At 40.5% G+C, this 22,926-nt stretch overlaps 1 protein-coding gene across 4 annotated transcripts; it reads right to left on the bottom strand.

Moving 5' to 3' along the window:
• Positions 1–3,268: 3,268 nt before the first annotated feature.
• VDAC2 (voltage dependent anion channel 2) lies at positions 3,269–21,438 on the bottom strand. Of its 4 annotated transcripts, XM_084635402.1 has the most exons (10): positions 21,180–21,331; positions 20,678–20,738; positions 16,722–16,793; positions 14,915–14,964; positions 11,494–11,646; positions 11,358–11,410; positions 10,582–10,809; positions 9,020–9,170; positions 7,943–8,000; positions 3,269–5,087 (listed from the first exon to the last, which is right to left on the bottom strand). In XM_084635402.1, the coding sequence occupies exons 2-10, from the start codon at positions 20,715–20,717 to the stop codon at positions 4,996–4,998; spliced, it is 897 nt and encodes a 298-aa protein (XP_084491528.1). In that variant the 5' UTR covers positions 20,718–20,738; positions 21,180–21,331; the 3' UTR covers positions 3,269–4,995. The 4 variants fall into 4 exon arrangements, with proteins under 4 accessions (XP_084491528.1, XP_084491530.1, XP_084491529.1 ...); XM_084635404.1 differs by lacking the exons at positions 20,678–20,738; positions 21,180–21,331 and adding an exon at positions 21,415–21,438; XM_084635403.1 differs by lacking the exon at positions 20,678–20,738 and having other exon boundaries at positions 21,180–21,335.
• Positions 21,439–22,926: the final 1,488 nt, after the last annotated feature.

Genomic DNA, 22,926 nt, shown 5'->3' with positions numbered 1-22,926 from the left:
ACTCAGCAATGAACCACCACCTGAGCCTGTTGGTCCTGCCCACAGATCCAGGGCTGGGTGCACCTCTTAAAACTGATGAATTCTGGGGCTATTGAGTATTTATGCTATGGTCATCGGCCCACAGATTTTTAGCGCAATGTTCCCTGTTTATCTGAGTGGAAAATTCTGCTTTTTAAAAAATGGATGGATAGATATGGCCCATAAAGAAAGGTGACGCTCAAATGTTTGGCAGGGAGACAAATCCTAACCACTTGTGGTCTTTAAAGATCCCTCTGTACTTTTCATAAGGCAAATAGCTAAGGGAACGGGTGTAACCGTGGCATCCTAACCAAATTCTAATTTATGTAACTACATTGTCTACCTAAATTTTTCTATATAGTTTTAAGTGGTTTGTATTCTTCATCTCCTGATGTGTTGGGTACAGTGTTACAGTTCCTTTCTAGCCCAGAGGTGGCTGCAGTTCAGCGGTAAGTAGTATGAGAATCTTCTTAAACAGCAGGTGAAGTTATTGCTTTAGCCTCTAGAAAGCACCTTAGCACTTTTCAGGATGACAGCAATTCTCCAAAGTGCAATTCCCAGATCATGCAAATAACGTCACACAGGTGCCTAACTTTATGCCCTGTCGAGCAGTCCCATTGTTAGCTTATTGACTTCAGTAGGGCCACCTCCCGCACATGCAGTGAGGCTTTGCAGAAGTAGGACCTAAGTCAATATTTCTAGAACTTCCCCTCTCCCCACATCCAAGATGAAATTGCAGCTGCTTCAGTTTACTTCTTTATGGTCCATGGATCAATGGAGAAAACACTGAGGGTCGCTGCCATATTCTGAGATGAAGCAGCATTCCTGTTCCACCCCTTGCAGCAAGCACAAGCTGGTTCACCCAGGAATAGAAGCACGTAAAACACCTGCAGCCTCTTGCCGGTAGTTTCAGCACCTGCTCCTGGTGCGGCTGTTGCCTGAAGCCGTGCACACCCTAGATCTCCAGGTCAGCATGATATAGTCATACAGACAAGACCATAAAACCTAGCTATTACTTTTCAATCCAAATTCATACTGTTGAGCAACTAGTCCAGGAAGAAAGCCGAGCAAGCCTGAAATCTTATTTTAAGGTGCAACTCACTGGTTCCGCTGCAGCTGCTAACAGGTACATTTTTAACCCCTGGGCTTCACACTCTTGGGGAGGAAACGTTCTTTAATACTTAGAGTAGCAAGCTGGACATTTGAAGTCTATCCCCAGCTTCACCAGCCCACTGGATGTTTGAGGCTCAGTGTTCTTAAAATGCTCAGAGATGCCTGAATGAAAGGAGCTACATGTGGGCAGTCTTGTGTCCATTTCAAGCATAGCAGGTTGCTCAGAAATGGCGAATGCCACAGTGCACAAAAATTAAATACACACTATGACACTAGCGTGATTTTCCACAGCTCCTGCACCTGCAAACACATCTAGCAGCAGCTCTTCTCTCCATTGGCTCATATAGGAACTTCCCCCCTCCCCATGCCCTCACCTCCCAAAAAACATTTCCCTGCATTTTGGCACATTTAGTGTTTAGAAGACCACAAAGTTAGAAATAATTCACAAACAGGACAACAGCATGTAAACTGTGCACAAGGGTCACTATTAAACTGCAAAAAGCCAACAATCTACAGACAAACTAAAACTATATGGGCAGGCTTAGAATAGCAAAAGCTTCCCAACTCTTTACTGCTTTTTGTTTGACTTTTACACACAGGCAGCTGAGGATTGAAGATCCTAACAACTACTGCCCTGCAATCGCAATAACTTAGTCATACAGCAAAAGAAATCAGTTAACTCAATTTTTAGATTTGTTTTTTTATTTTACTCTGAGCCCAGGTGTGAGGCCAAAATTAAAACAAAGAATGAAGGTATCAAAACCAAGAACCATTTTACTACAGCTGGTAAAATAATGTGTAGTAAATGCTTTATCCAACACATTTAGCACTTGTTCCTGTTCAAGAATCCAGACTCTGGCTTTTGCCAATTTGATCGCTAATTTTTCAGATAAGCGGCATTAACACATGGTTGGTTGCCAATGGTCTGACTGGGACTTAATTCACTTTGATGAGGCCCAATATTTGTGACACGTGATGGTCCCTTCAGTGAGATGTATTGCTTCCACTTCCTCTTTAGGTGGCACTAGAAATAGGAGAGCAAGAACCTTTGACGTAAGTGTCTGTAATCATACCCTTGTTCCCAAGCAAAAATGCCTATTTCCCCACCTCGTTCTGTGAAAGAGCCAGGCCTGCAAAAGTGAATGAGCATGCTGAATCAAACACTGATTTGTATGCATGATTTTGTAGTTATTTGCTCCACTTTCTTTACTACAAAAATAAAACCTCTTTAGAATAGATTCACATCCACCAGTGTGCCTGGTAGGCTACCATTTGCCATAAGCAGCACATGGTCACCAATGGAACAGGGGGGCACGAGGCTCACTCTGCGACCGCTGCCTTGTGTGAAGAATGCTCAGCAACAGTCATGGTTAGGACAAAGCAGAGATGAAGCCCTAACACCTATCCTCCCTCCCCCCATCCATCCATGATTAGAAGGGTCATGTTCTGAAAATTTTAAACTAAGTGATTGCTAATAGTTTCAGGTGTGAGACTAACTCTAGGCCACGCAAGACCTACCATCTCATCCTTCAGTGTGAACATCCTTACTTTACTGAATTATGGTGTGCAAACAGGTTCCATTCCAACTCTGGGAGGTGGAGACCAAATGTTGCAAGTTCTATATCTATATATATATATATATATATATATATATATATATATCCATCTCATTATATATTAGGGTGACCAGATGTCCCACTTTTATAGGGATAGTCCAGATATTCAGGGTTTTTTCTTATATCTATTACCTCTACACACACCCATCCTGATTTTTCACACATCATCTCTGGTCACTTTAGATACAGGTGCACAAATCCCATTGACACCATGAAGAGTTGCACAGGTATTCAGGAGGGCAGTATTTATCCTGGAGTGTCAGTGGATTTTGTATATTAAAACATAAAAAGATTAAGAAATTATCCAGCAGAGAGGACTGTACTCCCAAGCGCTTAGTCGGTTTTCCCTAAGCCCATGTGTGGAGCAGGGAACCCAATGCACACTGAGGGGGGGAACTCTTCACTTCTCAGAAAGCTAGCTTGAATATCTGGGAAGTACATCTGAGATTTAGGCTTGGTTCGTTTTGGCATTTAAGGTCTCTCTGTACACTGGTCTACAGCTAAAAGAATTACTGCAAAAGTCAGTCTTTAAACCAGTTTAATGAAAATACAAGGCTTACGTGTATCATCTTAAAGTCACCATGGTAATTGGGGAAGAGTATAACAAGTTATATGCCTTAGTTCAGCTCTAATCTGATGTTTTATCATCTCCACCTTTCATACCAAGTAATACTCGCTGTAAAATACTCTTATCACAAGAAGAGTAAACGTTCGATTAAAAAAAAAACGAAACAGGAAACCACCCTATTGAAAATGGTGACTAGTAGGAAATGCTAGTAAATATTTAAATAGCTTAAAGTCTACCACATTGCTGTTTAATACCCCAGAACAGATGCTGTCTTCCAGGCTGTTCCTCCCATCTAGTAGTGTAAATTCAGATGTACACCAAGGTGGATATATGGTTCAAAGCACGTAAAATGTATGCAAGGAGAAGAATTTCCCTGAGACGGCCCCCTGAATGGGGGATGTCTGTTTAACAGCATGTGGACTGCATTTTCTAAATATATGTATATATATTTACCTTATTTATAAGTCATCAAATTCAGAACCAGAATTGTGACCTTAAAGTCAGACTTTTACATTAGGAGGATCACTGCACATTCATTTCCAGTATCCCTTTTAGCAAGGTTCTCTTCCACTTGGAGCTGTATTTTAATACATAGGAAATCTTTTTAGCACTTGCATTACTGCAACAACTTCAGGAGTTACCACATTTATTCACTGATACTTGCAAAGAACTGTAACATCAAAGGGAAAACGCAAACTTTATCTTCTATTTCTCACTCGAAGGATTAAAAGTAAGTCACTGTATCTTTCACACATTCTAAATAGAAGCTTAACAGTCCTGCTCACATGGCCAGTTGATTGTACTCAGTGGGCCTCCACTCTGCAGCCAGACGCTAGTGGGAGATGTAGGGGGCATTTTTCAAGTCAGATGGTGGAGTGTATTGTACTCTCCAGACCAGCAGGCACAGAGTACCAGACAAAGTTCACTTTGTTCACGGAGGGACAGGAGAACTGGAGAATAGGGAAAGAGGGCCTTGTCATACCACAGCAATAGATTAAGGGTGAGGTTCACTGGCTCCTGAAGGAGTTCCCATCCAATTGTCCTCAGCAGAAACCTGCTTGCTTCAACATGTGGTCAAAAGGACTGGGCCCATAATGGAAGTTCATGATCATTGATGGCTGAGGTGTGTGGCACAATGACAATTTTATAAGTAAACTACAGCTCACTGAGCCCTATCAATAGCTAAACTCTTAAAATATTTGGAGGCACAAGTATGTGTGTGTATTTGTTTTATTCATAATTTGAGTTGTCTTGGGATACCAAAAGTATTTCTAATTAAGGTGATTTAACAAAATTGCTGACCTCATTTCAAAACATCCACTGATCCATTTCTCATTCAATGGCAATATCAAAATGTTAAAAGGAACATAAAAACAAACATGCACACAATTGTACAGTTTTCATAAAGGTCTATTTCATTATTTGTGGGTAGCGCATTAAACAGTTAAATACATTTAAATAATGTATAAGTGACTGCACTAATGCAGAATTGATAACTAGATAGGTAACCAATTTAACTAGAAACCAGCTAACAAGTAACTGTCTAAAATACTTTGAATACAGCTCTTGTTCTAGGTCATCCCTCTTGGGGAAAAAAAGCCTGCTGATCACATTGGAAATACTTTTTTTAAGGCCGAATTCTTCTGATATCCCTTCCTTGCAGCAGTTTCTCCGGCTGTTTCAAGCTTCCAATTCCAGACCAAGACCAAGTTTATGACCTCCAGAATTGATGCTCTTCCCATCTACCAGGGCGGAGAGTGTAAGCTTCACACCTGTAAGATTAAAACAATCCTGTGTTAACATAGAATCTGAAAGTGCTAACCATTGTGTCAATCACAAGTCTAAGTTCAATTATACTCTTTCCAAGGTAGTAAGTAATTCAATAGTAAAGCAAGTTTCTAAAGCAATTTCCACTTACGTACATCAACTCCATTCAGCTTTTAAAATAAAGTTGTACAAAACTAAGCTGAACAACAATTGTAGGTACCAAATGACTATCTGGGGGCATATAAAATGCAATTAAAAAAAAACACATGCAAATTCTATTTAAGAAACACATTTTATATACTGGACTTATGAGATCATTTATTGACTCAAACTAATGTGGAAATGAGCCCTTTCCCACACTGTAGCTCGCACACACAAAAATATGCTATGTATGTGAGATAGCCATTAGGGAAAAGTGCGATGATAGCTTTTCCCCCACTTAAAGATAGAGGGAGGATTAGAGATACTGCACAAGATGTATTTGCCCAAACAGAACACCAACTGCCATAAACATGAGAAAAAATGTGCAATTTTCAAAATGAAGCTACCTTAATCCTAGCTTTTTAAAGAGCAATCAGCAACCAGTAAAATCAGAGATAAGATCTTTGGAGGAAGACAGTGAAGAATGAAAGAGACCATCTTATTTTCATTTGCATCAACTAAAACTATTCCCCCTAACAGAGAGAAAGAATCTGGAAGTCAAGTATTCTTTTGTCTGAGCCCACAAGGATCTCAGCAGGGAAAGAGGCCAGGTTCAGTAAGCTACCGAGTCCCTTCTGACTGCCCTAATAAATTCAAATGACGATCCCGTATACTGAAAGTGATTTAGATTTCACTCCCTTCCCCAAAACCTTGATCAGAACAAAGGAATGCTAACACGAATGAGTGGACTTATAACTCTCTCTAATCGGAGATCCAGTAAGTGGTTTGAAGCAAGCCAGAAAAAAAATACATTAAAACCCAAAAACTTTTCAGGCTTTCTTAATGCATCAGAAAGCAGCACACAGGAAAAAGCCCACTTTTTTCAGTCGATTGCAAGTCACCTGTAAGGTTAAAAATCTACAAGAAACCCAAATATTTGGAAATACAGAACAGTTAAATATTAAGTTATGTCAACTCTGCCCACCACTTAACAATTCCAACTTCCCTGGTGTACTTCTGCTCCCCCTGCAAGACACAGTGGTGTTTTGGATCACAGATTTAGAAAAAATCCTCCAGCCTGTGCACGCAATATTAACAGCCAATGTACGTATAAAGCTTTCAATTTGTAAGTGTGCCCTACATAGCCCTGGTTTAGAATTGGTTTGATGTCTCCATTGTACACATGCTGTATCTGTCACATGGAACATGCACTTGCACATAGAACTGTAAGGAACCCTCTGTACCAGACAGAATCAGGCCCTTAATAAGGAGTACCAGTTCCTCATTAGGAAAACAGTATGAATGTAGTAAAATTGTTTGCTGAGTAAAGAAGGCACAATCCCGAGGCAATTAAGAATAATGCATTCTATTTTTAGTAGTGTCTGATAAGTGTTTGTAAACGGAAGGATAAAGCAGTCTGAGTTTCTCAGGGCATTGATATGGAGCAGACCAAGAGCTGCTTAGCTACCTTTAACTGCATGCATGAAGGGTTTGGAATTTCTCATTAGTTTTTAATTCTAACAATTTTCTTGTGCGTTTTTGCAAACTGCAACCTTCCTGAAAGGGTTTCTATCTTTAAGTTATGCGTACAAACAGACTTGTGTCTCGGAATTTCTTTAGTTTTTAAGAGCAGAAAGAGCCATCTCCCTTCTTCTGCCCATATACTTGTCCTAGGATTTCATCCTGCTCCCCCACAAAAGCAGCAACTGCAATCAACCAAGGTATACAGCTGAAATTGAGAGGCATTATCTCTTCTTTCAACTGCAAAGATAAGACAGGACTTATTTCCTAATCAGAGAGATGAGTCCCAATATGTTTTAATATACTAGCAGTTAACTCCGTTTTCTAAACCAGAAGTTGCTTAGTTTCTGAAACAAAACTATGCTGAATGAGTTCGCTCCACAAGACTGCCCCATCCTGTATATGGTGTTAATGCTATTTGGACAGAAGCCGCTCAACCTAAGTCCAAAAACAGGTCAGGTTTTTCTCATGCAAGTCTGGTCTTAATGGTTTAGTTATTCACCATCATGTTTTATAACCAGAAGTGATTTAAACAAACAGCACAAATGGACAATCACTGAGAACATTGTTACCAAGGTATTAACTGAACACAGATAAACTGTGTTAGCTGGTGATCAGAGGATGTATAGGTTACTGCACTTGCTTAATATCGTCATAATAGTTGTAATGCAAATTAGGTCTTCAAAAAACAAAAATAGTTATTTCACTCTGCTGTAAGAAGTTGATTAATGGATACCAGCCAGATAACTGGACATTTTCTAGGAATGATGGTTAGACCTTCCACGATACTACCAACAAAAATGTTCTGGTTAAATTAAGATGACTAGAGCTTGTTGTCATATCAGCATAGCACCACATTGAAAGTTTGGAACACAGCTGAAATCCATCCTACTGGAAAATAAAATGGAGGACACGCTTAGCCTAAATATTTTAGAAGTGCCATTGGATTTAGCCAAGCAGAACTCAAACTCAGTACAAGTTTTAGTTTATGGTATGTGAAACTGTTAAAGTACAAGTCAGCTCCAATATAGATTGAAAGGGAAAAAGATGGCAGAGATAGTCATTCTAAATAGAGGAAAAAGAAGCAATCAATTTTAACTGGCATTGAGTGTATAGATAAATATTTCAACAGCAGTTCCATGCATAACAACAAGGAATGCATGATTGCAGTGAAGTGATTCATTTATAGAATATTTACCTGGCCTCAAGGTCTGGGTGTAACCCACTCCAACTAAACTAGAGTTGTTCACTTTTGCCTGCAACAAAATGAAAAGCGGAGTAAAACAGCAAGTCAAAGAAAACCATGAAAGAATGTTCTTTGCTATAATCCTGTAGTGACTATAATAGCTGTCACCAAGAACACACACCACAAACTTAAACCAGTTTATATTTTGCAGTATCTTTGCACTTACTGGATACACCCACCCCATGCAAACCATACACATACACCCTTTTTATCCCAGAGGGAAAATAATATATATATATTTTGAGTGGGCAGGCAGAAATTCACCTTTCAAACTACATTCCAACACAATCCCTGTTACCTGAAATGTTTGTTTAGAACTGTTCTAGGAAGGGAGCCAATTCACCTTTTTTTTTTTTAAATGCTTCTGACATTAACTCTATCAGAACAAGCCACAACATCTAATGGTATTCGTTGAAGAAACAGGTTTTCATTGATTCACTCAAATCAAGGAATGGCCATTTAGTTTTACTGGGCTAGTACATTTCTATACTAACCATCATTGTAACGTTCTCACTCAATAGTATGTTCACCAGCACTAGAAGTTCAGGTTTGCAAGACTCTTATTCTAGATCCAATAACATCTGGTGCATTGACACTACCCACTTCAAAACTGGAGTTAAACTAAAGCAAGCCAAGCTCTATTGTAGATAGGGTGCTGACTAGTATAGTAGAGTTCTCAGCATGGGAACCTGGTGCTGTAATCTGAAAAAAAAAGTGTCTGAACCACCTCTCTAGAGTGATTTAATGTAGTGTGTAAGGCACTGAATTGTGTTACTATAGGCATAGTAAGACGACTTTCCATAGAAAAAGTAAATCACAGTTACTTTGTTGTATGTAACTAAAGTCACATACTTTACAAGATTTAGTTGTTAACATCTGGGCTATTACAGACTTTTACATTAGTGATACAGAAGAGTAACTGGCATACTTCTTCACCATTCCATATCAATATAGAATATTTATACTACTATAAAAGATATCCAGTTGTATATTTACATAGAGCAAGAAGAAGCTTAAAGCCATACTTACAGAGATAGAAGCAGTGGAATCCAACTGGTATTTAGCAGCAATGCCAAAACGAGTGCTGTTGCTGCCTGCTGTCCAAGCTAGATTTACAGCAGTATCAAGATTGTCGCTCACTTTCTGGTAAATTGAGCCACCAAATTCTGACCCATCATTGCTGCAAGGTATTTGCAAGTGAAATTAAATTACAGGTTTGTGTGTATATTATATATAAAGTCCTACACTTACATTTAGCTTTTAAAGTTTTATTCACCTGGGGAATTATTTGTACTTTAAACATGACCATTTATTTTTCCAGTATAAGACATTAAAAAGGAGGGCAGATAAATGTAGCTTGCAAGGCAGAATAAGGTATTTTAGCAGAGTCCATGAAAGAAGCTCACTCCAATAATTATATTGCTAAGGATGATACTAATGTATTCACTTGCACAATTAAGCTCATAAATACCCTAGGTAAAATCCTGGCTCCATTGAGTTCATGTCAAAAAACTCCCTTTAGTTCTGAAATTAATGAAGAGTATGAAATGTGTGATACAGACATGCAAGTTATAAATCAGAGACAAATATTCAGAAGAATCTTGTGGTTATTGGAAACGATGTTTCTAAGTAGCATTACGGTTAAGAAAAAGGTCAAAGGACATTTTATTCTAGAAAAGCAATACCATTTTCAAATATTTTAATAAACTTTGAAAGCAGTTCACTACAAGTCTGAACAATCCTGTTTAAAATGTACTTATATTATCTTAATTCCCCCTCTTCCCCCTCTTTTTTGGGGGAGGGGCAGAGAGGGGGAAGAGAGTATGTGATTTGACTCCAGTGAATACAAGTAAGATGCTTCCTACCCTAACACATAGTGGAACCACGCAGATTTAAGTTAACATCACTAATGCACCATTATCACAATCATTCAACCTGAGAATTCTTTTAGGAAAACTATAAATATACAAAAAACAATTAAGGTAGGACCAGGACAGCTAAAAAGCAGAAGTCAGCAGGAAGGTGAGAAAACACATAAAAACTATATGCTTTCCCATGTATGATTAGAATTCATAAACATGAGTGCTTCCTATGTTAAAGTTCCCTTTCAGGGCTAAAGGAAAGGGCTTAAGAATTAAAAGCACTGGCAAAGCATATTTATTTAACGATATCATGCCAACTGCTAATAACTATTTCCTGTAAGATCACAGGGAACAAGTGTATTATTGTAATGCAATTTTCTCAATTGCAAGGAGGGGTCAAGTACTTCAGTCTACTTTGTAAATACAACACTTCAAGTACTGCTTTCTATACTTTGCAAACTACAATGCATATATTACAGAAATTACTTCATGTAACAAAGTAGTTAGAAAACAAGCTATAAACACTAAACTTAGAAAAGAGGTACAGAAGTAATTACTGATCAGGTAAAGAAAATCTCATGTGTTACCCTGGTGAATTTTCTACAAGGTTCTCTCACATAGAGCATATTTGACACTGTATTTCACGAACAAGTGCTATTAATTCAGAATTTGAAGCTTATGAATATTCTTACTACAAGCTTCTCAAATACAGTTTTTTTTAATACTTACACATTAGTATGCAGTTGGAAGTCTCCAGTTTTGTAACCCACAGAGAAGTTATTCCTTGTCAGCTTCGATTTGGCACTATCAAAAGTCATCTGATAACCAGCAAGCCAGCCCTCGTAACCAACGACAGCTGAGCCATGGATTGCAGGTCCAGCAAAATCAAAGTCAACATCACAACCAAGATTTACGCATTCACGTTTATAAGACGACTTAATTTTGCCACTTTTCTTCCTGAAGCAAAGAAATTATTTTTTTACAAAGGCTTCATCCTCTATCAGTCTAATTTTTACTAACTTAACCTGCAGTGGGCACACAAAGGCCATTAGAGAACAGGTGTCAAGTCTGGGCAAGACATAACTGACCAGTCATGGAACCAAAATGCAACAGCCCATTAGAAAGCTGCAGAAAACACAAGGATTATACATTTGAAGAAACTTCTTTACTTCCTTATCCCACCCCAATCTTCCATAACATTCTCTTATATTTGTGCAAGCAGAGCCCTGACTACTATTCTAACAAATCCAATTCTCTCATTAGGGTGCCAACTATCTTGTTAAGGAGCAAAACATTTTGCTTCAGTGTCCCAAGGAGCCACATTCAAATGTAACAGCCTGGGTTAACAGCAGTAGTTTTGAGCCACCAATTTCAAGCTCTATATATACATACTCTTCATTCACATAGTTATATTAACTTGTTAAATATTCATTTGACCTTTACACGCAAAGTTATTCCCCTAAACATGTCAAAAAGTACTCTCTTAACAAAAACAAAACTCTTACCCCGTGTTTGGTGAGAAGGTTGTGTCAAACGTCAGCTTCAAACCTTTGGCAATCTAATTAGGGGAACAAAAGCTATTAGCTCAGATCTACTGGTTAAGTGAAAAAATTAAATGTAAGTAGTACATCAATCTGTTACCTGGTCTTCAATCGCAATTTCTGTTCCCAGAGTATTGTCGGTGTTCCATTTTTCTGTGAAAGTCAGACCATACTCAGCCCATTTGTATTTGGTCTCCAAGCTCCCATTCACTTTCCCCGTGTCTGTGTTTGATGAACCAGCTGTTGTAAATTCCTAATAAGACAGTATAGGTTATTCCTGAGTTGCACACATCCCAGGAAGTCTCACATCATAAAGGTCTTTTTAAACTTAAAAAACCAAACTAAACCATGTACACAACCATAAGGTAGCATTGTCCTGTTCAGCCAGTTTGAGTTATACCCAACCCCCTTTTGTAACAACTTGCTAAAAAGGATCTTCTAGATTTTCAGACTTAACCAGGAAATAGCAGTGTGCGCTCTGACACTGCACAGTTCAAAAATGTAAAACCCAATTCCAAGGCAAGGAAGTCCATTGTGCTATAAGCAACTGAACTATACTGTTCAGCGTAGTTCATGCTTTACACCTCTTTCCGAGGCAATTTATTTCAAGTTATTGTTTCCTTAAAAAGCAGAAAAAAATATTACAAGTACAGAGGTGAGTATGGTGCTCATATTACTGAAGGGATTAATACAGAGGTGGGCAAACTACGGCCCACATCCGGCCTGCGGGACCATCCTGCCCGGGCCTTGAGCTCCCGGCCAGGGAGGCAAGCCCCTGTTCCCTCCCCTTCCCACCGCCCACCCACCTCCCAGGCTTTCCAGTAAGCCAGTCCTGCCACTGAGTCAGGGGATGGGGAGCAGGGGGCAGTTTGATAGGCATGGGAGTCCTGGGGGGCCTGTCAGGGGACATTTGGATGGGTTGGAGGTTGGGGGGAAGGGGGACGGTCAGGGGACAGAGAGCAGCTGGATGGGGCAGAGGTTCGGGGGGGGGGGGGTGTCGGTTGGATAGGTGTGGGAGTCCCAGAGGGGCGGTTAGTGGCTGGGGGTCCTGAGAGGAGGCGATCAGGGAACAAGGAGCAGGGGGGGTTGGGTGGGGGGGGGGGAGTCTGAGGGGGGCAGTCAGGGCATGGGAAGTGCGAGGGGGCCACCCTGTTTGGGGAGGCACAGCCTTCCCTACCCATACAGTTTCGCAACCCCGATGTGGCCCTCAGGCCAAAAAGTTTGTCCATCCCTGGATTAATATCACTATTAGAGCCAGGCACAGTGCAGACAGCATCCCAGACAACTCTGCCAACATGCTGTAATCCTCATATAATACTATCATTGTTCCAATCTTTAGTGCCCAAACAGAGACTATCATGCTACAACTGTGGGATGGCTCTACATATACATTTTAAATAAATAAATATTCAAGGACTAGAGGAAGAAATTTTATAGCTGCAATCAAGAAATGATTTGAACGTAAGTCTCTAGATGAAAGGGCAGCACTAGTCCATTGGTTCTTAACTAGGGATTTTAATAGCCACACTAGTGAGTCAGGACTCCCAAGTAAAAATATAATTATATAGGGAGACTGCCTATGTTTGAGACTGTGACATTAACTGATAGTAAGTTTTATTAACAGACTTCCATTCCTTACACAGAATTATATTTTTTAGATTCGGGACTCTCAGTGGGTAACTGTTACACTAAAAGTTATTTAAAAATAAACATTGCACTTATTTATATTACAAACAGCACCTTAGTTATAAAAATTGAAGGTTATAAACACTGGTTGCCTCTCACTATTTATGCTCTTTACATCTCTCTTCTTGGAGAATGAAAAGAGTAGTCAATATCTACCGAATTTTGAAAATCTAAAAATAAAACATGGGCACAAGGCTGAAGTACTTGGCTAGCAACTGCTTCAGGGAATATTTGTTAAATAGTCTTTCCACTGCAATTTTATTAATGATATGGAAAAATTTCTGATGGTCTTTGATTGAAAAAAAAAAAAAAATTACAAATCTAAGTCCAAATTTTGGCCCAAGATATGCCTGGCTGTGGGGTTTATCTATATGGTGCAGCAATGCACACTAGATGGGTGGGAATTCTAAAGCACACCAACATGTTGCACACCAACTGGCCCAGGTAGACCCTAGTAGGGCATATGTATTAGGGAACTTTTATTGCATGGCAGCAGGGTCTATCTGGACCAGTTAATATGCAACACAGTGTGCTGTAGAATTCATATCCCTTTAGTGTGCACTGCTGCACCATGTAGACAAGTCCTGTTTTTCTCTACACCCATTAGAATTAGCTATCCACTCCTTAAGGTACCATATGCATTTACTGCTACTAGAGGGAGCATTAGTTTTATGAGAAGAGTATGTTTAAACCAAACATTTACGGAGTATTCTATCAATCTCACCATACACTGAAGGACTATATAGATATTCCTGTAGATACAGGATGTATATGAATGCCAAAATTTGTTGCTAAAGATTTACCTTAGCTACGACAACAAACTTAAAATTGATTAAATGAGGTAGCTTTATATGAAAAATTAACTTTGACTGAATGATGTTTACTTGCAGCATATTATTTAGCCACTAGATGTCTGTGCAAAACACAGAGTTCCAGACATGGTAGCAGTCCCTAGTAAACAAGGGTAGAAAAAGTTGGAATTCAAGTTATGAAGAAGCACGTTCCCTGTAGTGGTCAGCTTTTTTCTTTAAGCAATACCTACTGTTTAAGGCAGCCTGATATTCCATAAATCAAGATAAAGGCTGAAGACTATTCGTGATAAATACCTTATGCCTTATCTACACTTAAGAGGGTTTGCCAGTATATCTATACCAGGAGAGCACTTCGGGGGGGGAGAAAAGAGCAAGCACGCTTCTTTTGCTGGTACAGCTTGAACCTGTTCTCCAAAAGGAATAAATTTGTACCAGACAAAGGACTTCTTCTGCTGATATAGCTATCTATCCTAAAGCTTTTCCCAGCATAGCTATGTTAATCAAGGATGCAACACTGGTGTTAATACACCCCAGAATGGTATTCGCCTTTTTCACAGGTGCATCTCATTGTTGACTCAATTTGTGATCCACTATAACTCCCAAATCCTTTTCAGCAGTACTACCAGGGTCTTGAGAGATTTACATTGAGCACGAACAGAACCAAAGAATATTCACAGAAAGCTAAATTAAATTTCTGTATGGTCGGATATCAATTTTACGTTTAAAAATGGTTCTGCTATTTGTTCATTTTTACACACAAGATGAGTGACAGTCAAAATATACCCTGCTTAGCAACTTTACAAAGACAAAAGAACAACTACTTCTGACTACTGCGTGTCAGCATACATGGCAATGTGATTTATGTTTGGAGATGCAGATCTCTATGGCCCTCTGAAGTGTACTGTGCAGCAAACACCTATCAAAGGACTCTGTCAACTAGCTAACTTTGTCCATAAAAGTTCCCTTTAAAAAGCAGGAAAATTAGAGCACATTAACCAAAAATGCTTTGAATTTAAAACTCACCACCCCACTTGCTGACTTTGTTTTCACGTCCAGTTTCACCAGCCCAAAACCTTAAGAAAAAGTTGAAGTTATTACAGTGTACTTTTTAAAGTGTGTGCATTTTTCTAAGCAAAACTAAAAAGAAAAAAATAGTTCAGCCATTGACCAGAGCAGTATAAATCCTAAGAACCTTGAAACATCTGTAGTCAGTGTGGAATTGAGTAGTTTTCTCTCAAACTTTAAAGTGAATAAAGGACTAGCAAAGGCCTGTTTATTGTACACCAATGACTACTAGGGAATATTTTCTCAGTTAACTAAATGAAAAGTTTTTTTGTTTCCATCTACTCCACAAATTCAGCTCTGCCTCTCAAAGGCAACCTGCGTCCTTTCTGGCTTTTATGCAGCCACCAGTAAAAGATTCTGCAATCAGAATTTAGCTTGAAGTTTTCTGGTTCACATATCAGCATTAGAATACAGTTCATTCTATAGCACTGCTGAGCCAAGAGAGCTAACAAAGGTTAGGACTCAAATAAGCTAGGAAATACAGTTCCAAATATGCAAAGGGAGTAAATTTAAGAAGGTGCCATTTTTATATTGTCACCCTTCTGGTAATTAGCTGTACTTTATATTATACTAAGCAAATAATTTGATTTATGTTTTTTTTCAGAAATATCATAGCCTCTACTTCTTTGCCACTATAAGGTTGCTTCCTATCGTAGTTATCTAGCCAAGTCCAATTACATGTCCCAAGAAACAGGTTTCTAAGCTACAGTCTAACAGACCTAAAGTTTCTATATTTGATATTACAGTAGCTCCTGGAAGCCACAGCCAAGACTAGGGTCTCATAGTGCTGCATGTTGTCCAAATACAAAGTTAAAAAAAAAAACAAAAAAAAACACTGAAGAGGTTACAGTCTAAATAAATAAGAGTGTGAGAAAAGAGAGATGATTTAAGCAGAAGACTGGGAACTGAAACACAGATTATGGCCCCAATCCTGCAATAAACTCTGGCAGACTTCTGTGCTCTGCACAGCCCCAGTGAAGTCTATGAGGTTCCAGGGGTCTACCTAGCAGGAGCTCATTGCAGGACTTTGACCCGCAATGTGATCCCCAAGATCACACAGGCATTTTAATACCAGAAAGTCATGATGCTTTAACTATACCACGCTTTAAGCAGCACAACCCCACAAGTGTGAATGCAGTTATACAAGCACAAAAACTACTTTACACTGTATAGCTATTCCAATACAGCACAGGAAACCACCACCAATATATGGCACCTTTACATCATAACAACTGTGTTCACCCTAGGGATTCATCAATATAATGTGTTTTTTTAAAAAAACACAGATATAGTTAAAGTCCCATACCTAACCAACAATTATTCCAGTATAACTTTCAAGTGTAGACCAGGCCATAGGAGCTGGGACTTGAACCTCAGTTCTTGATTCCTAGTCAACTGTCTTAACTACAAGACCACACCTTCCTCCCTAGAGTACTACTATAAAATCCATTCCTTCCTTGTTGTTTACATCCTTCAGATATTTACATACTGGTTTCCCCATCTATTAACTTCTAATTAGCCAGTGTGTGTGTCTAATTTTTCTTCAACTCAGTCCCACAAGGTCTCTAACCATTCCGCTGCTCTTGTATGAACTCCCTCCAATTTAATAAAAATCCATTAGTTTATCCTAGTGTATACAAGCACACACAAATTAATATTCCAGAACATGTGTAGATTAAAAATGTTAGCTTTGTGTGCTTCAGCAAAGTGACGTTTCTTTAAATGGCATGGTGTATGTGTGTTATTTTTTAAGTATTGTTCCTACCATAGCCTTTGTTGAAGATATCTCTGGCAGATTTGCCAAGATCTGCATATGATGGAGGGATTGCCATTGGAGCTGGAAAGATAGAGATAACAGGTATATTAATATTGAAACATATCATATAAAGATAAACTATCTTTAGTTCTAAACCCGCTATGCCTTCCAACAAGAACTCATATACAGGACAATTAACAATAGATGGCTCGTACTGCTTTAGTTTATGATACACCTACAGATTTTCATAGAAATAATACTGACTATTTCGAAGTGGCATGGGTTTACCAAGGTGCAGCATGTTCCTCCCCATGTAGATTCCAACATGGATTTCCCAATGTTTAGTTAAAAAGTGAAATGCTCCATATTTCAGAAATTACAAAAGCTTTCAGAGGAGAAAGATGCCATTCCAAACTGGGAGATGGGAAAGTTGTAGGAAATTGCAATGATATCAACAGACTCTCTATACTAATCAGGATTCCCATGAGATATTTTTGTTAAGACCCCACAGGACTTCCCCCCGCCCCCTTTTTTTGAAAGGAAACATGCAGGATTGTGTAGCTAGTTTGCATCTACACATAGCCTTTTGTTTTAATACCAGATATCTAACTCAAGGAGAGACATTCAAAAACACCAATAAAGTTATTAAATTCAACAACTGTTCTGATAAGCTTTATAGAAACCCTACACAACCTATACTCGTCAGCCATAAAATATTTGGCTTCTTTGTTGCAAACACCATGTCACTTCTATCATAATTTTTAGTGACATTTGTAGATCTCTTATTTTAAAATTTTAAAAAGTATTTAATGACCAATCTAGTTACTCTAGTTAACACGTCCCATTACTAGAAGAGAGAGCTGAGTCTATTCTGTGGTCCAACCTCTCGCTTCTTCATGCTGGCAAGAGTTGGGAGCAGTGCAGAGGGAATGTGATCAGGTCTTGCTGAAGAAGAAACACACCATGTTGCTCTGAAGCAACTTCTGTAACAGAAGCTAGGCTGATAGAATCTAAGTGGAGGTCCCCCAAACCAATGAAAGCTATCAGAAAAGTGAAAGTCAAATAAAGGCTTCTCTTGGGGAAAACATGCAGGCTTAAGCCTTTATAAGCCAGTTGGGGAGGGACTGAGGTGAGGTCAAATGGGTGGAGAAGCACAATAAAGTTCTGATAGGACTTCTCTCTGGCTCGGAGCCTTAGGCAGGTTGGAGCGCCTAGAACACTTGTGGTTACTACTCACTTCTTTCAGACACCCAGGACCAGGCAACTCCTCATGTTGGCCTTCAGGATTATCTTTCACTGCCCATTCAACAACTCATCACAATTCAAAGCTGTTTTCTCCTTCAATGGGAGCTTTCCCATAAACTTCAACCAGAAAAGGGACACTGTCATTTTGAAATCTAGGGTCACATTTTCATATCGGAAGTGTTTGTATATCCCATCTCCCATGTGAAAGTGCCAAAAACAAAAAGGGAAACTACTACAGGGGAAACAGAGAAACTGACTAGAAAAGAAGTGCCGTCAAAAGCACAAAGTTTGCAAACAAAGTTCTCTAATCTCATTCAGTTGTAGTAGTGATCTTGTGTTACAAATTAATAGATAAAATTTTAGACACGTAATTTTTAAGTTCATGGTGTCTAATGAAGAACACACACACAGCTGCTTCCAATATTCCACCTGTTTGCCTCCTTGTTGAGTAAAGTGTACAAAGGAATTTACATTTTTACTAATCTGTATGCCAGAACATTCAATTCCTCCATTCTGTTTTGTAGAGGGGAGCACTAAATTGTATTTCATTAGGTTTCAAAGACTAACATCTTATTGAGATGAACAGGACAGCTCACACTTCATTTTTTTTTTTAAAAAAAGGGGTAAATCAAGTCCTGCAGAAGACCATGGGAATTCCACAATATTGATTTCTGGAAATCTCTGCAAGTCTTAAAGCACATGGGATCAAAGCAAGGTTCAAGCACTCACACTTTTTCAGAATGTTGCTTTGTAATTTTTAAGTACCAGAAATTGCTACTGTAAAGAGAAAACTCAATATTCAGGAACAAGTAACAGTTACGATAATACTTTGTTTTGGGACTTAACATTGCCTTTCTAGGGTGCTAGTAATTATGTCATGTGTACCTGTGTAACTAAATCTCATTTTAGTAGGTTCACCTATAGTCCAGCTATCCCTTAGAGAAGTGTTCTAGGCCAGCTTATTATTCTGCAAAATAGTTGTATGTCATGGATGTGGAATAAACTAGGTATTGCATTGAGGCATTCCTTTCTACCTGCCCTTTTAAAAAAGTCATTAATATTTATAGATTAAACAGCAAATCACATACATACAGAAGAATGTTTTAACAGCTCATTTGAAATTGCTTTGATTAAACAAGTTACAAATAATAGACAATTTAAATATAGTTTTAAAAAGCTGCCATAGCAGACTAGTTACCACCTTAAAGAAAGTTAGAAAATATTTCAATTGTTTAGAAATGAACAGCTGTTGTTCCGAGTGAGCTATACAAACAATAAAGGAAATGTTGCTGTTTTCCATCCTACTGTGCAGCCAGACTTACAACAACAGCTCTTGTTCGCATTTACCATTTTAAAATAAAGCTAGAAAGTGTTCAGCCACATATTTTGGGGCTTTCTTCCAAACCACCAACACCCAAGGAAAAGCTATGTCTGATTTCATTTTTATAGTAACCTTCAGCATCAAAACAGTTTGGCAGTGATAAAGTAAATAAGCCTTTTGTTTTTGTGTAGTACAACTTAAATTCAAAACGACAGTCTCATACTCTGGCAGCAGATTTACGCTAAACAATGCGGATGCCATGGAAAGTTATTAGAGGAAGTAGCAAAAAATTTATAAAATTGCAAGTTAGAAAGATACTAATACAATTATTATGCTAATTCAATTACGGTAACAAACATTTGGGTTGGTACATATAAGTTGCTAAATATTTGTTACATGTCCTACCTGCAAATAAAAGGTGACTATAACTGCATGAATACCACCATGAAGATTGGCCTTATGTCTTAAAATGCAATCTAACCTGCAGGCCTGTAATTTTTAGTCTTATGTTAGTATAGATCAAATGAGGGACCAATAGTTAACATGTGTCCTTGATGCTTTTATAACTATCTTTCCTGTAATGCTACCTTCAATGAAAGAATAATGCTAAGCCCTGTCTGTCATCAACCCTCTACTTCCCTGCCCTCCATTCCAATTAACAAAACCAACCCAAGTGAAGTCAATATTTTTCAATCCAGTCTCAAACTGTCAGTTTCTTTTACTAATTAATATTACCCAGGTAGATTTTAAACATTAACACTTATAAATCCTAGACACTTATGAACTGTAAGTTTATGAGGAGAAATCGACTATTTGAACAACCTTGTTCCTGATTGTGACTGATGCAAGTAGCAACTCCACCCTGATGTCTGGCTTCAAGCTATCCCTTTTTCCTTGAGCATTCCTGGAAACATGGGATTAACTATTGCTCCCAAAAAAACCCAAATTAAATTTTTTCCTTTACCAAAGAAGGAAGATAACTGGTGATTTAACCATCACATAAGAAAACACTATTAACCTACCCTAAAGAAATACAATTAGTGTATAGTGTTACCACAGTACACCTTTCCCTCAAGGTATTCTGTCTAACTCCTTCACACCCTCATATTAAAAAGACACCTTGAGCAATTCTTAGAGAACGGATGCAAATTTTAAAGTGTCAGAAGGTGGATCGCCTTTTTAGACAGATAGAAACTGTCTTGACACCAACTGTAGGAAGCCTGGATTTTATTCTAAAAGGGTGGCCCTGTAGTGGATGGATGCCTTGTTGAGGAGAATGCTGGGCTGATGTTAGCCCTCTGGGTTCGGGATTCATCGGCCCTTTCCGATCTTATACAGCTACTAACCTTACCACAACGTTATTTAGCTACAGTCTTGCTTCAACTCTTTCCCTACTTACGTCTCGGAGGCGGAGGGATACATGGTGGAGGATAAGTCATAGCTAGGCCAATCTAATGAATCTACAAAGAGGGGGGAAAAACCAACATTGAAGGATGAGTGATGTCTCTCTAGACGTACATGCGGAGGCCGCGGGGGCCAGGCTGCCCCGCGACGGACCGGGGAGGAAACGCCCTGGCAGGGAACGGGCTCCCCCCGCAAAGGCCCACAGCCAGACACGCCGCGGCTGCAAGGTGAACGCGGCCATTTTAGGACGCCGCCGGCCGGCCCGCCCGGCCCTCTCGTGGCCCTGCTCTGAGCTGCCATCGCAGCCGCCCTCTCTCCCCCATGTATCCGGCCAGGGCCCCAGCCCGGGCTCCCAGGCAAGTGGCCCGCTACCCTGCATGGCAAAGCGGGACAGGGCTCCATCCCGGGGAGGGACCAGAGGGGCGCGGGCTGGCCCCCCACTCACACAGCCCTCCCGCCCCGCGACCCCAGCCCCGAGGCGGGGCCGGCCCCATCACCTGGCCGGCGGGGCTGTCCGAGGGGAGCCGGGCGGGTCTCGCCGTGAGGGGGCCTCGCTGGCTGCCGCCGCTCGAAGTGGAGGACGAAGTGAAGGAGACACCGACTTGTCGACCCGCCCGCCGCCGCCGCCGCGCAGGACCCCAACGAGCCGGGGCCGCCCCACCAACCGCCTGCCCCGTCGCGGCCCCCGCCTCGGGCAACACCTCACCCTCAGCTGGGACACACCGACCTCACCTCCGGGGTAAAGCTGGGAGCCCGGCGGCGGAGGGCTAAGAGGGGAGGAGACCGCCGCCGAGCAGGCACTGCGAAAGCAACCCCAGGCACGAAGGGGGGTCCTTTGGGCCGGGCGGGGGCGGGGCCTGCAGGGGCAGAGGAGAGAAGGCGGGGGGAGGGGCGAGAAGGCTGGGGCCCACTCAGGGGAGGGGACGGGGAGAGGCGAGGAGGCTTCGGTTTAGAGGGCTGGTGCTGGCAGGAAGCAGTACGGGAAATACTCAGAGAAGGGGCAGGAGGCGATGCTTGCGAGGAGGAGGAGGAGGGGAGCTGTAGGTGGGAATGGATGTTGAATACTGCGAGACCATATCCCCATCTCCTCTCTCACGCTCTTGGGATGGGGAAACCATTTTTGGTAGAAATGAGACGGGGGGGGGGGGAGAGTTTGGGGTAATCGAACAACCCTTGCTAACGTGCATCACAGCTGCAAGGTTTCCCAGAATAAGGGCAAGGAGAAATAAGGCCCAGGCCTTTGAAAGCATGCATCTGCCCTGTTGTCTCCCCCACATTGATGTGCTGTTGGGGGTGCATTTTTTTTAAATCCACACTGTTTTCTAAGGCTGTCTACGCTACCGCTTGTATTGCTCAGTGGTGTGAATATTCCAACCCCTTACCGACATAAGTGCTAGTGTGTACACAGCACTTCTCCCACCGATATAGCTACCGCCGCTTGTTGGGGGTGGTTTAATTATGTCAACTGGACAGCTTTCTCCAATCAGCATAGATGCACAGGTGCAGCGGTACAGCTGAGCTGCTGTAAGCTCTCTAGTGTATGCATAGCCTTAGTCTCCAGCTCCTTTGTTTCTGATGTCAGTTTGCAGTAATGCAGCAATAAAGACATAGCAGAAGACTTCAACATCTGGTGGAAAGAAAGTGTGGGTGTGACGTGAGGGTTGTACTCAAAATGACTGGTTCAGAGGTGATTGTATGTATGGTAGAGAAAACATCAGAGGACGTATGAAAAATACAAGAGCTGCGTGCCCACACTCAGCAAATATCCATATTGGGGAAACAATCCCCATTCAAAATACTGTTATACACTACAAATGGTGCAGATGTGCTGCGGTAGTATAGACGCTACAGAGATGGAAGCGGTTCTTTTGTCATTGTAGTAAATTCACATCCGGGAGGTGGTAGCTCGGTGATGGAAGAATTCTTCTGTCCATTAGTGCTGTCCACACTGGGGCTTAGGTCAACTTAACTGTGTTTCTCTGGAGTGAATTTTTTCACTCCCCTGAGCTACACAGCTAGATCAACCTAACTTTGTAGTGTAGACCAGCCCTGAGCAGGGAATCTAGAGTCAGTTTTAACTCACCAAAACAAGAGGCCTTTGCTGTGTCTTGCATGCTACAGGCCATAGGACCATATGATCTAAGTTTAAGACATGGTAACAAATGTATTCCTATTTAGATAATCAAATGAAGTCAGCATCCAGCCCCCTGCTGTGCAGTTTCGGGGAGATGGGAAAAATGGTAA

The sequence above is a fragment of the Lepidochelys olivacea genome, assembly GCF_965140295.1.
Source record: "Lepidochelys olivacea isolate rLepOli2 genome assembly, chromosome: 7".
Lineage (NCBI taxonomy): Eukaryota > Metazoa > Chordata > Testudines > Cheloniidae > Lepidochelys > Lepidochelys olivacea.
Note: the sequence above shows the minus strand (reverse complement) of the source record. Positions and strands in the feature narration are given on the sequence as shown.

Bases quoted from the DNA above. Each gene is read 5' to 3' on its own strand.
- VDAC2 (XM_084635401.1), bottom strand. From the start codon at position 20,923: ATGGCCGCGTTCACCTTGCAGCCGCGGCGTGTCTGGCTGTGGGCCTTT. The intron at 16,794-20,796 runs GTACGTCTAGAG...CTATCTTTCCAG, and splicing joins GGCCCCCGCGGCCTCCGCAT to CTCCAATGGCAATCCCTCCA. The intron at 9,171-10,581 runs GTAAGTATTAAA...AATACCTTGCAG, and splicing joins TTCCAACTGCATACTAATGT to CAATGATGGGTCAGAATTTG.